Source organism: Hemitrygon akajei, chromosome 6 (genome assembly GCF_048418815.1).
Source record: "Hemitrygon akajei chromosome 6, sHemAka1.3, whole genome shotgun sequence".
Lineage (NCBI taxonomy): Eukaryota > Metazoa > Chordata > Chondrichthyes > Myliobatiformes > Dasyatidae > Hemitrygon > Hemitrygon akajei.
In genome coordinates, this window is record NC_133129.1 from 96,182,266 (window position 1) to 96,196,516 (window position 14,251).

A 14,251-nucleotide genomic window follows, 5' to 3' on the forward strand; every position below is an offset into this window, starting at 1 on the left:
GAAGCATGATGGTGGCTGCATCACACTGTGGGGATGCTTCACTGTAGCAGGCCCTGGAAGGCTTGTGAAGGAAGAGGGTCAAATGAATGCAGCAAAATACAGGGAAATCCTGGAGGAAAGCCTGATGCAGTCTACAAGAGAACTGCAACTTGGGAGAATATTTGTTTTCCAGTAAGGCAATGACCCCATAAAGTCAAAGCTACACTGGAATGGCTTTACAATAACAAAGTTAATGTTGTGGAGTGGCCACATCAGAGTCCAGACCTCAATCCAATGAAGAATTTGTGGCTATACTTGAAAAGGGCTGAATTGCAGTGTCCAGATGTGCAAAACTGACAGAGACCTATTCACATAGACTCAAGGTTGTAATTACTCCCCAAGGCACATCTATTAAATACTGACTTGAAGTGGGTGAGTAATTATCTAATCAATGACTTTGTGTTTAATAACTGTAATAATTTTAGACCAATTTGTAGAAATTTATTTTCAGTTTGACAGGAAACAGTCTATTCTGTTGATCAGTGTTTTTAAAAAATGCCAAATTAATTCCACTGTGATTCAGTGTTGTAAAACAAAACATGAAAGCTTACGGGGGGGGGGAGGATGAATACTTTTTATAGGTAATGTATATTAAATAGTTAAATTAAGATATCTAATGCAAATTTTAAAAAAATAGAGAGGTAGTGTTCGTGGGTTCAATGTCCATTCAGAAATTAGATGGCAGAGGGGAAGAAATGTCCCTGAATCACTGAGTGTGTGCCTTTGGGCTTCTGTACCTCCTTCCTGATGGTAACAATGAGAAGAAGGCGTGGTCTTGATGATGGAAACTGTCTTGTTGAGGCATCACTCCTTGAATATTATGTCTTGGATATTATGGAGGCTAGTAGCCATGATGGAGCTGAATCATTTTACAACTCTACAGATTTCTTTGATCCTATGCATAGCCCCCTGCCCCCCCCCCCCCATAGTGACGCAGCCAGTCAGAATGATCTCCGCGGTACATTTGTAGAGGCTTTCGAGTGTTTTAGGTGACAAACCAAATCTCCTCAAACTCATGACGCATAGCCGCTGTCTTGCCGCATCAATATTTTGGGACCAGGTTAGATCCTCAGAGATATTTACAACCAGGAACTTGAAATTGCTCACCCTCTCCACTTCTGATTGGTTTGTATTCCCTCGCCTTACCCTTCCTGAAGTTCACAATCAGCTCTTTGGTCTTACTGATGTTGAGTGCAAAGTTGTTATTGTGGTACCACTCAACTAGTTGGTATATCTGTCTCCTGTACGCCCTCTCATCACCATCTGAGATTCTGCCAGCAATGGTTGTATCATCAGCAGATTTATAGATGGCATTGCATTTGAGCTATGCCTAGCCGCACAGTCGTGGGTATAGAGAATAGAGCAGTGGACTAAGCGCACATCCCTGAGACAGTGGTGGGAATTAACCCTGATCGCTGGTGCTGTAAGGCATTGCTCTAACATGCCACCCATTTGGTAGCTGTTGTGCAAGAGGGGAGTGTTCAACCTGTCACTTTTTTTTCCCTTGGGATCCTGGCTGCCGTGCACCCTGGATGTACCAAGCTCCCTCCCCTCCAGCACGCCTAGGAGTTGACTGTATACTCCTTGTATTGCTCAGTGTCAGCTAAGATTTGACAGCATGCCTCTGAAAAACTTTTCCTCCGTTAAAGCTGTTACATAACTGAAAGAAGTTGCCCTAGAGAGCAACGGCAGTGCCGATCCGCAGCAGATACTTCGTCACGTGACTTCTCACTTTTGCAGTGCTGCGTGAGTCAGCTTTATCACTGTGTGATGTGGAATTTGTTTTGTGGCAGCACCACAGTGCAAAGATATAAAAGTAGCTGAAGATGATGCAAAGAGAAAACAAGGTAGCGTTCATGGATTCATGGACCATTCAGAAACCTAACGGCAAAGTTATTTCTGAATCCTTGAGTGTGGGTCTTCAGGCTCCTGGATCACCTCCCCGGTGGTAGTAACGAGAAGAGGGGGTATCCTCAGGGACGAAGCTGTTTCTGAATCAGTCAGGCTCCTGTATCTCTGTAACAATGTACACTAGTGCTACAATAGAGCATAGAACACGACAGCACTGAGGCCTCTGTTGGTCGGGGTCCACCACAGACATTGTGTCCTAGCCTGTACGCAAGCAAGGGCAGTATGATACGGAGAGCAAACTGTAGCCCACGTAGCGGGCTCCCCCCTCTCCACGCAGCTGCTGAATCCAACAATGAACAGCGGAGACCGATACCGTTTAGCACCGGAGGCATCGCAGGAGTTGTTGGTCAACATCAAATTCAACTCTGGGTTTTTCCCTCAAGGTTTCCTCCCGAAGCCTTCACCGTGACTGGGTATAGCTGCAGGGCAGCAGAGGTTTGAGATCGGTTTTCCTCCTTCTAGATGAGCTGCCAACCATGGCTGACAAGCCCCATCTGCCCGAAGTGACTGGTGCTAGTAACCCGCCTTTGTCCATTCTCCTCTCAGTAGAAACAGTTCCACTGGGCTTAGTAGCTAAGCCACACATGAAGGCCAGAAGCTGGATTTGATTTTCACAGACTATTTGAGGTGCATGCCACTGGGACCATTTAATAGGTAAACTTAATAGATAACCTTAAGGAACCATTACTCCACAGTAGAGTACATAAAACACACGTACATATATACTTACTGTGTAAGGAACCAACAGCAAATGATTGGCCTGGTTAAGAGTTTGCTCTGGCGGTAGAAAGCAAAACAAAAGTAACTAGATCAACGGTGATAGAGTTTCACTGTTCATAATTTATTCATAGCATTTAACAATTTGGGAACAACTTCTTCCCCTCTGCCATTAGATTTCTAAATGGCCCATGAACCTATGAACTCAGTCTCAGTTTTTGAAGAACGTTTATTATTAAAGTATGTATATGATATATAATCCTGAGGTTTGCTATCTTGCAGGCAGCCACAGAACAAAGGAATACTATAGAACTTGTTTAAGGAAATACCCCACACAGCAAAGACCAACAAACACCCAATGTGTGGGAGAAAAAAAGAACAAATTGTACAAACGCCAAAAAGTGAACATAACACAAAGAACATTAAACGTCAAACAGCAGAGTCCCTGAGAGTGAGTCCGCAGCCACCGAGGCGAGTGAAGCCGGTCCAGCCCACAGCCACCGGGTCAGTTCAGGCTGTGCCAGTGTTTCCGGGCTGCAGCTGCAGTCTGCCAAACCGCCTCGAGCAAATCGCACAATTAGTTTTTTTAAAGGTAAAGAAAAACACAGCCGTGGGGTGTGTTCTACGAGTGAAGCCAATAGCTACTTCTGAAAGGTGCAGTGTGGGACCCCCAGTGCCTTCTGCCGGCAGCAGCGAGGAGAGCGGGAGACCAGTCCAGTGCAGGCAAGCGGTGCCGAGTACCTGTTTGCTTTCCACTTGTCCTTGACAATTTTAATCTTGCTCAATGCTTTAGTCGGCAATCATGGGTTTGTGTTTCCCCATTAGCCGCCCCTACACTCTCCGTTCCCATCCTCACGGAATCCTCCAGGGGATGGCAAAACCACCAGATTGTTTAGTTGGCTCAAAAATTCATCCTTAAAATGGATATTACACATAGGCTGCAATCAATCGCAGTTCAGAAGGGTATCTGGTCGTTAGAGAGCTGACTCCAAGATGTTGCTGTTGGTCATTAGTACAATCTTGCCATCACTATCTCATCATTCCTTTTGCACCATTTATTTTGTAAATTTTGGTAATTTTGTCTTCGGATTGTACTGCTACCACTAAACACCAAGTTTCACAACAGTACAAGTGCGAGATAATAAATCTATTTCAAAACTAGATCATTTGTCTGCAGATGATGCAAGGATTGGTAGTATAACATGCAAGGCATACTGCAGCTTAAATTTCCCGATAGTTATTAATAGATCAAGTGCATCAAGCAATCTGCAGGGAGAAGTCATCGGTCAAGTTATATCTAACAGAAAAGGAATTGCTAATATTTTGGTTCAGATCGGGACTGCAGTTCGACCTGGAATGTCAGAATCGGGTTTAATATTCTGGGATATGCTATGAAAGTTGTTGTTTTGTGGCACCAGTACATTGCAATGCATAATGAAATCTCTGAATTGTAGTAAGAAGTATGTGTGGGTGTATGTGTATATTTTTTTTATTAAAATTATTTAGTGCAGAAGGAGGAAAAAGTACTGAGATCAGAAACAAGAGAAAATCTGCAGATTCTGGAAACACAACCAACACACACAAAATGCTAGAGGAACTCAGCAGGCCAGGCAGCATCTATGAAAAAGAGTACAACCGAGACCCTTCAGCAGGACTGGGGGAAAAGTAGATAAGTAGATTTAAAAGGTGGGGGAGGGAAGAGAGAAACACAAGGTGATAGGTGAATCTGGGAGGGGGAGGGGTGAAGCAAAGAGCTGGGAAGGAGATACAGGGCTGGAGAAGGGGGAGTCCGATAAGAGAGGACAGAAGACCGTGGAAGAAAGGAAAAGAAAAGAGGTGAAGCACCAAAGGGAGGAAATACGGAGGTAAGAGAGGGGAATGGTTAAGGAGAGGGGTTGCATTACTGGAAGTTCAAGAAATCAGCTTGTTATGGCTATATAGGACCCTGGTCAGAACACACTTGGAGCTCTGTGCTCAGTTCTGATCATCTCACTACAGGAAGGATGTGGGAGCTATGGAAAGGGTGCAGAGGAGAATTACAAGGATGTTGCCCGGATTGGGGAGCATGCCTTATGACAATAGGTTGAGTGAACTCGGCCTTTTCTCCTTGAGCAGTGGAGGATGAGGGTGACCTGATAGAGGTGTATAAGATGATGAGAGGCATTGATCGTGTGGATAGTCAGAGGCTTTTTCCCAGGGCTGAAATGGCTAACATGAGAGAACACAGTTTTAAAGTGCTGGGGAGTAGGCACAGAGAAGATGTCAGGGTTAAGTTTTCTACACAGAGTGCTGAGTGCGTGGAATGGGCTGTCGGCGATGGCGGTGGATACGATAGGGTCTTTTAAGAGACTCCTGGATAGGTACATGGAGCTTAGAAAAATAGAGGGTAACCCTAGGTAATTTCTAAAGTACATGTTCGGTACAGTATTGTGCTGTAGGTTTTCGGAGGCTACTCAGACAGAATATAAAATGTTGCTCCTCTTATCTGAGTGTGGCCTCATCGCGACAGTAGAGGAGGCCGTGGACTGACATGTCGGAATGGGAAGTGGAGGTAAAATGGGTGGCCACTGAGAGACCCTGCTTTTTCTGTTGGACGCAGCATGGGCGCTTGGCAACGTGGTCTCCTAATCTGTGTTGAATGTTACAGATATCCAGGAGGCCACATCAGGAACACCGAAAACAGTAGATGACCCTAACGGACTCACGAGTGAAGTGTTGCCTCACCTGGAAGGACTGCTTAGGACCCTGAATGGTAGTAAGGAAGGAGGTGTAGTGGCAAGTGTAGACTTGTTCCACTTGCCAGGATAATTACCAGGAGGGAGGTCAGTGGGGAAGGATGAATGGACAAGGGAGTCCCTGTGGAAAGCAGAAAGTGTTGATGGGGGGGGGGAGGGGATGATGTGCTTAGTGGTGGGATCCCGCTGGAGATAGTGGAAGTTGCCCTGGGCGCAAGGAGGTGGGGGGGGGGTAGGAGGACGAGGAACCCTATCCTTGGGAGGCTGGCGGAAGGATGGGGTAAGAGTAGACGTGTGTGAAATGGAAGAGATGCGGTTGAGGGTAGTGTTGATGGTGGAGGAAGGGAAACCCCTTTCATTGAAGGAGGAGGACATCTTCGTTCTGGAATGAAAAGCCTCATCCTGAGAAGCAGGTGTGGTGGAGACAGGAATTGAGAGAAGCTAATGGCATTTTCACAAGTAACAGGCTGAGGAGAGGTAGAGTCCAGGTAGCTGTGCAAGTAGTGAGGTAGTGTTCATAAGTTCAATATCCATTCAGAAATTTATAATTTATATATTGAGATACAGCACGGAATAGGCCCTTCTGTCCCAACGAGCCGTGCTGCCCAGCAACCCATCTATTTAACCCTAGCCTAATCACAGGACAGTTTACAATTACCAATTAACCTACTAACCATTAGGACTTTGTACTGTGGTAAGAAACCAGACCAGCTGTCCTGTGGGGGTGTGCCTTACTCTGATTGTCAAAAGCCACATGCATTGTGATTGGTTAGTTTAGAAGGTGCAGCTGCTTTTTCCATTGGTGTCCAGTTTCAACTATCCTGGGTATATAAAATAGTACATGGGAGGAGCTTGCTCTCTTCTTCCTTTGTTTAAGAGATGACCATTGGGAAGGTGTACTCTGCGTGCACTTTTAAACAAGTATGTAGTTGAATGTACGTATAACTGTTGGGTATTCTAGTGTCTGTAGTTTGCCAGACCCATGAACCAGAGGGCGCCCACGTGGTCACAGGGAAAACGGCAACATCCTTACAGGCAGTGGTGAAGCATTATGCTAACCACTATGCTACCATGCCACCTAATCTGGCAAAGGGGAAGAAACTATTCCTGAATCAAAAATTCAAAGTGCACTTATTATCAAAGAATTTAAACAGTATACAACCCTGAGATTCACCTTCCCCACAGATAGCCACACAGGGCACACAGTCATTGAGGCTCCTGTACTTCCTCCCCAATGGTAGTAATGAGAAGGGGGCATCTCCCGGGTGGTGAGGGTCCTTCATGATGGATGTGCCTTTTTGAAGTATTGCTCCTTGAAAATGTCCTGGATGCTGGGGAGGCTAGTGCCCATGATGGAGCTGTCTGAGTTTACAACTCAGTCAACAATTCCTTGGCCCTATTAATCACTGCACTCACCCCTCCCACCTTGTTTGTTGCTTCAGTTTCCAGCACCTGCAGTGTCTTGTGTCTCTTAGCGAAGTGTGGTAGATGGATGCAAATTTAAAAAGTTCAACAAGCTTGGATCAAAAATGAGTGATTAGCATTTAATCCACACAATAGATTGCCATGATTGGAAACAACTCAACCCAACCATCATCCACCCGAGCTACGCTTCTTCCGAACGTACAAAAGATATGGAGCTTGCTGAGTTGTTTTGAATCACAAATAAGAAAGAGATTAGCATTTAATCAGCACAATCAATAGGGAAGAATAGTAAAGAGGAGTGGGGGTAGAGATTGGGATTGATGTACGAGGAGTGATTGATAAGTTTGTGACCTAAGGTAGAAGGAGTCAATTTTAGAAAATCTAGCACATTTATTTTTCAACCTAGTCCCCTTCTACATGTACACACTTAGTCTAGCAGTCGTGGAGCATACGGATCCCTTTTTAGAAGTGGTCCACAGCAAGGGTGATTGATGTTCGTGGCCTAAGGAAGAAACTTTCTGCATTATCACTCAAGAGTTCAACTGCATGTGCATGTAAAGAGAGCGTCTTGGTAAATTCATGGCCTGAGGTAGAAGGAGATGAGTTATATAGGATCGTCCTCTGAAGCCACTGATGGACCACCCCTTAAGGCTGATTTATACTTCCGTGTAGTAGCCTACGCCGTAGCCTTCATAAGTGGCCTGCGCCATTGTGAGCATTTATACCTGTGCGTTGGTGCATCTTTGTCGCTCTGCAATTCACCACCAAAACACTAGTTGGTGGTAGGGTTTCTATGCCACTGTGTAGAGTTTCTTTGTGTACTTCAAACAATGGCGACGGAGGCATCATGTTGGAGTTGGAGCTAATAAACGTTGAACAAGGGTTACTTTTACTGAAATTACTGCAATGCAGAAAAGAGAGAAGACGTCGGAGGAGATGGTGTGTACGACCATTGAACGGATTGAGGCAGAAGGAGGGTGAATTTTCTGTGCTTGTCCAGCCACTGAGAGACATGGATGAGGAAATGCATTTCAAGTATCTTCAGATGTCGGCTGGTAGATTTGATGATTTGGTTCATCGTCTCCAACCATTTATTTCACATCAGTGTAGGCACAGTATGCCTATAGACAGGAGGAAATGCAATGCTACCAAACAGTTGTTGCAGACTGCGATGCGCAGTTACATTTTTGGAGAGGTACGCGTCAGGCTATGGCATAGGGTACTGCTTAGGTTATGTGACTACACCATACCTACGGCGTTCATTTGATGCAGAAGTATAAATTAGCCTTTAGGAGAATGCAATACTTGACTTGAGTGATCGTAGTCTGCTGCTATTGTTTGATGTACAGCTCACATTGATTGCGAGCGTCTGAACCGATCGTTAGTGGGAAGCAACTTCCAGCATCGAGGGAGTAGGGAAGCAAAAGATCAAAGTCGATGCCAAGCTCTCTGGGCAATGCCACCTTCTCACAGAAAGTGGTAGAAGTGTGGACACCCTCCAACTCCCCCACAAGATGAAAAACAAATTAATTTTAAACCCTCAGTGGATGAATGTTTTTGTCACTAAATGATATAATGAGATATGTAATCAATTCAGGGACTTTATATCAGAATTAACATCAACCTGGGATAAAGTTCAGCTTCACTGTTGCTGTTTGATGTGGCGATTGACACAATCTCAATAATAGTCTTCTGGAAAAGATTTAGATAAGGATTTCTGAGGAGAAAAGCCTATGGATTTACTTGCAAGTCTTTGAACTGACTGGATGATTCTACAAGGAAAGGAATAAGAGCGGGAGGGGGGCCTGTTGAGTTTGTCGCAGCATTAATAAGATCATCTGGCCGTGCATTCAACACCACCCAAGAATCAGGTTTATTATCACTGACGTATCTTGTGAAATTTGCAGTTCTGCAGCAACAGCACCATATGCAAAAAAAAACTAGAAATTAAAATTAGAAATATATTCCAAACAGCATAAATAGTTCAAAAAGAGCATATTAGTGAAGTATTGTTCATGCGCTCACAGGCCGTCAGAGATATAGATGGTGGAGGGGAAGAAGCATTGCGTGTGAGTCTTCAGGCTCCTATACCTTCTCCCTAATGGTAAGAATGTGAAGAGGGTGTCCTGAGGAGAAGCTGTTTCTGAATCACTTAGTGCGAGTCTTCAGGCTCCTGTACCACTACCTCAACGGTAGTAACGAGAAAAGGGCACGTCCTGGATGGTGAGCGTTCTCAGTGATAGATGCCACCAGCTATTAAAGTGGTTTGGGGGGGGGGGGGGTGTTTCTTTGAAGTGAACCATGTCCTGGATGTATCTCAGCATTTCTTCTCATCTTCCAGGCCACGGTGGAGGAACCAATCATTAGCAACGATGAAGTTATTTTCCCGCTCTCCGTTGCTCTGGACAAGCTACCAGTGGGAACTATCAAAGCAAAGGTGAGTGACAGACCTCAAGGCGCACACTGCTCAATTTTTTTGCCACTTGTATCTTACTCTGCAGTAATTCATTGTCTTTGATTGCTTAATGGCAGATAGTTTAGAGCAGTATAGTGCAGATAAAGGCCCTTTGGCCCACTCAGCTGGTCCTAATTTTTTGCGTTCGGCCCATTTTCTTCTAAGCTCCACCCTGCATTAGATACTCAAGCCTGGGACATACAATATGGAGAGCAAGCTGTTGCTCATGTAGCAAGCTCCCCCTCTTTACGCAGCGGATGAACCCAAAGGAACAGCTGAGACCACAACAATTTGGCACCAGCAGTGTCACAGGAGTTGTCCATCAGCATCAAACTCAACGTAGGACTCCAGCTCCATTTCCCTCGGGGTTAAATCCCAAAACCGCCACCGTCACGGTGGTTTGAGATCAGAGATTTCCTTCTTCTAGATGAGCTGCCAAGCACAGCTGACGAAATGATTGGTTTTAAGGTGCCAGTAACCTGCCTCTGCCCTTTCTCCTGTTAGTAGAAATGGTTCTATCGAGCTTAGTAGCCACAGGTGAAGCCCAGGAGCTGGACTTGGTTGTCAGAGGCTATTTGAGGCACCTGGCATTGGGAGCATTTAATAGGTAGTGGGAGTTTTTTCCCACTTTAAAGGCTGATTTATAGTTCTGTGTAGTAGCCTACGCCGTAGCCTTCATAAGTGGCCTGTGCCGTTGTGAACATTTACACCTGTGTGTTGGTGTGTCTGCGTTGCTCTGCAATTTACCGCCAAAATGTTAGTTGGCAGTGGGGTTTCTAATGGCGTCTGAACGCATCATGTTGGAGTTGGAGCTGATAAATGTTGAGCAAGGGTTACTTTTATTGAAATTACTGCAACACAGAAAAGAGAGAAGACGTTGGACGAGATGGTGTGTACGACCATTGAACGGATTGAGGCAGAATGAGGGTGAATTTTCTGTGCTTGTCCCGCCACTGAGAGACATGGATGAGGAAATGCATTTCAAATATTTTCGGATGTCAGCAGGTAGATTTAACAATCTGGTTCATTGTCTCCAACCATTTATTTCACATCAGTGTAGGCACAGTATGCCTATAGACAGGAGGAAATGCAATGCTACCAAGCGGACCAATCACAGTTGTTGCGGTCTGCATCACCGCGACGTGCAGATACATTTTTGGAGAGGTGCGCGTCAGGCTATGGCGTAGGGTACAGCGTAGGTTATGCGGCTACACCATACCTACGGAGTTCACTTGATGCAGAAGAATAAATCGACCTTAAAGAACCATATATCTTAAGTGTTTGTTAAATGACACTGTTGTACTTGCCTCAACGTTCCTCATTCCATGCACTCACCACCCACTGTATGAGAGGAGGAAAGTTTAAAGGAGATGTGTGGGGCAAATTTATTTTAAACACAGTGGTAGATATCTGGAATTTGCAGATGGGGTAATAGTGGAAGCAGATAAGACAGCAGCATTCGAGGCTTTTAGATAGACACATGAGTGTGTAGGCACATGACCTATATTTTTTTTGCCAAATTACCTTGCTACAGAGGAGAGGTTTTATTGAATTAGAGTGCAGGAAAGATTGACTAGGATGTTGCCAGGACTCAAGGAACTGAGTTATCAGGAGAACATGAGGGCATCATTTAAAGACAAGGGGGAGAGATTTATTATGAACTTCAGGGACAATTTTTTTGAAACACAAAGGGTAGAATGGTTGTAAAGTCAACTGCACGATGAAGTGGTTCAAGCTGGTGCAATCACAACTTTTAAAAAACAGTTGGGAGGTACGTGGATTGGGGAGATTTGGATGCAATTGCTGGTAAAGGAGACAAGCTTAAGTGGGCATCTTGGTCGGCACTGAGGTCATTCAATCATCCTGTGCCGTGTCATATGACGTGGGCAATCATGGACTCATCATCGTGGTTATTCTTGGCAAGTTTTTCTGCAGAAGTGCTTTCCCATTGCCGCCATCTGGCCAGTGTCTTTACAAGACGGGTGACTCCAGCCATTATCAATACTCTTCAGAGATTGTCTGCCTGGTGTCAGTGGTCACACAACCAGGATTTGTGATGTGAACTGGCTGCTCGTACGACCATCCACCACCTGCTCCCATGGCTTCACATGACCCTGATCCGGTGGGGGGGGGGCTAAGCAGGTGCTACACCTTACCCAAGGGTGACCTGCAGGCTAGTGGAGGGAAGGAGCACCTCACACCTCCTTTGTTAGAGATGTATCTCCACCCCACCACCCAATTGCTGTAAGTTACGCAGGTAAATTGATAGTGCAAAAGAGGAACAGTGAGGTGGTGTTCATGGTCCATTCAGAAGCCTGATGCTGGAAGGGAAGAAGCTGTTCTTAAGACATTGAGTGTGAGTCTTCAGGCTCCTGTACTTCTTCCCATCCTAAGAGGAGAGCATGTTCTGAGTGGTGAGGTCCTTAATGATGACAATATTTAGTAGATGCATCTTTGGCAGCAATTACAGCCTTGTTCTTGTGTGGATAGGTTTCTATCAGCTTTGCACATCTGGACTACAATTTTTCCCCATTTTTCTTTACAGAACTGCTCAAGCTCTGTCAGATTGTATGGGGATCATGAGTGAACAGCCCTTTTCAAGTCCAGCCACAAATTCTCAATTGGACTGAGGTCTGGACTGTGACTTAGCCACTCCAGGACATTCACTTTGTTTTTAAGCCATTACTGTGTAGCTTTGGCTTTATGCTTGGGGTCATTGTCTTGCTGGAAAACAGATCTTTTCCCAAGTTGCAGTTCTCTTGTAGACTGCATCAGGCTTTCCTCCAGGATTTCCCTGTATTTTGCTGCATTCATTTTTCCTTCTTCCTTCACGAGCCTTCCAGGGCCTGCTGCAGTGAAGCATCCCCACAGCGTGATGCAGCCACCACCATGCTTCACAGTAGGGATGGTGTGTTTTTGATGATGTGTGATGTTTGCTTTACGCCAAACATAGTGTTTAGTCTGATGGCCAAAAAGCTCAATTTTGGTTTCATCAAACCATAGAATCTTCTTCCAGCTGACTTCAGAGTCTCCCACATGCCTTCTGGCAAACTCTAGCCAAGATTTCATGGGAGTTTTTTTTTCCAACAGTGTCTTTCTCCTCTACCACTTTCCCATAAAGCTGCAACTGGTGAAGCACCCGGGCAACAGTTGTTGTATGTGCAGTCTCTCCCATTTCAGCCACTGAAGTTTGTAACTCCTCCAGAGTTGTCGTGGATCTCTTGGTGGCCAAATGGCCCAATTCTGCTCCTATACTTATGGTCTTATACGGATCATGTCTATAACCCTCTGAGTGGGCTCGTATACAAACTTGGCTTATTAGCTAGATCTGCTAAAAGCCACAGAACTTGACGGTAAGAAGGCCAACTTTCATAGACAATATATGCCTGGTGTCTGTATGATCTTGGGTTCAACCAAACAGGAACATTGTTATGTTCTGATTAAAGAAACCTCAGTTTGAGCGAATGCTCTGTAAATGCTGCCCATATGCGATTGTTGGTGGCCAGAGAAAACAGATTGAACACTGATAAAATTATAAAGGAAGTATATTTACAAATTTATGCTTTACTAAAGAATTAATAGGAAAAAGAAAATTTAAAAGGGCCCATTACAGTTAACCTAGTCCAATGTGCACACTGACCATCAGAGCTCATATTGCAGTCGTCTTTTACTCGAGCACTGGACCCACGGTCTGTATGAAAGCACCTACCACATTCCGAACTTTCCTCGAAGTCCAACTTGAACAAGCTGGCCCTCTCTAGGGTGTATTGGCCCTTCCTCCTTGGAGCCATTCATCTGCACAAAGCACTTCGTGCAGCGGGGACTCTCCTTCCAACAGCATTCTGCGGCACCTCCCCTTCTGTCCCGCTCCACAGCTCCCACCGAAAGCCCCTGAACCAGACTGCTGTCCTTCAGAAAGCTCTTCCTCACAATCTGGATTGGCTGACACATGTTCTTAAATTGGCCCCTTATCTTAGCTGAAGCCAGAACACACTTTCCAGCATAGTACACTGCTTTTGCAGAAAACTGCTAATGTAAACTACATCATAGCATAGCAGTAGGAATATTAATCAGGGCATTACATGCATGTACAAGAAGTGATATTGTTTAATTTGGCATCATTCTCTGCTAATTTGAGGGCTGAAAGACCTGCTCCTGTGCTGTACAGTTCTTCCTTCCAACCCACATGTAATCTGGGAGAACTGATCCTCAAGAGAACAGTTCTCCCACTCAGGAAGGTAACGGGTGGGGGGGGGGGCGGGGGTGCAATTTCTGTGGTCAGAATTGTCTGTTGTCTTCCGGCACGGTCCCAGACTAGAGAGTTTTAACCTGTACAGTGATCACAACCCTTTAGTAAAGAGAACCATTAACTGCTTCTTTCTACACGTACCAGGCAATTAAGGGTTTATATTTTTGAATAACCTTCTGGTTATCTGCTTTCCCTTCTCCACCTTTTTATTCTGGTCCCCTTTGATTTTCAGTCTGAAGAAGGGCCTCAGTCCAAAATGTTGATTGATTATTCTGTCCTACCATTGTAATAGTGATAGTCTCTCTTGCCCTTACCTCCCACCCTATCAGACTCCACATCCAATACATTATCCACCGCAACTTCTGCCATCTACAAAGGAATCCTACCACTAAACGTACCTTTCCTTCCTTCCCCCACCTGGGTCACTCCCTCTGTGATTCCCTTGTCCGTACGTTCCTCCCCCCAATCTCTAATCTCCATCCTGGCACTTATCCCCGCAAGCAGCCTCCTCCCTCAGCTTCATTCAGGACCCCAGACAGTCCTTCCAGATGGGGCAACTCCTCACCTGCCAATCTGCTGGGATTGTCTATTGGTCTGGTGCTCCTGATGTGGCCTTCTCTACACTGGTGAGACGCTGTAAATTGGGGGACCGCTTTGTCAAGAGCCTCCACACCATCCGCTACAAGCGGGACTTCCTGGTAGTCAAACATTTTAATTCCA

At 45.2% G+C, this 14,251-nt stretch overlaps 1 protein-coding gene across 1 annotated transcript in view; it reads left to right on the forward strand.

Moving 5' to 3' along the window:
* trappc14 (trafficking protein particle complex subunit 14) overlaps positions 1-14,251 on the forward strand; it is an 87,820-nt gene that overhangs the window by 13,331 nt on the left and 60,238 nt on the right. The window contains exon 2 of the mRNA XM_073048929.1: positions 9,169-9,264. Coding sequence (XP_072905030.1) covers positions 9,169-9,264 — 96 coding nt within the window. The remainder of the gene's footprint in view (positions 1-9,168; positions 9,265-14,251) is intronic.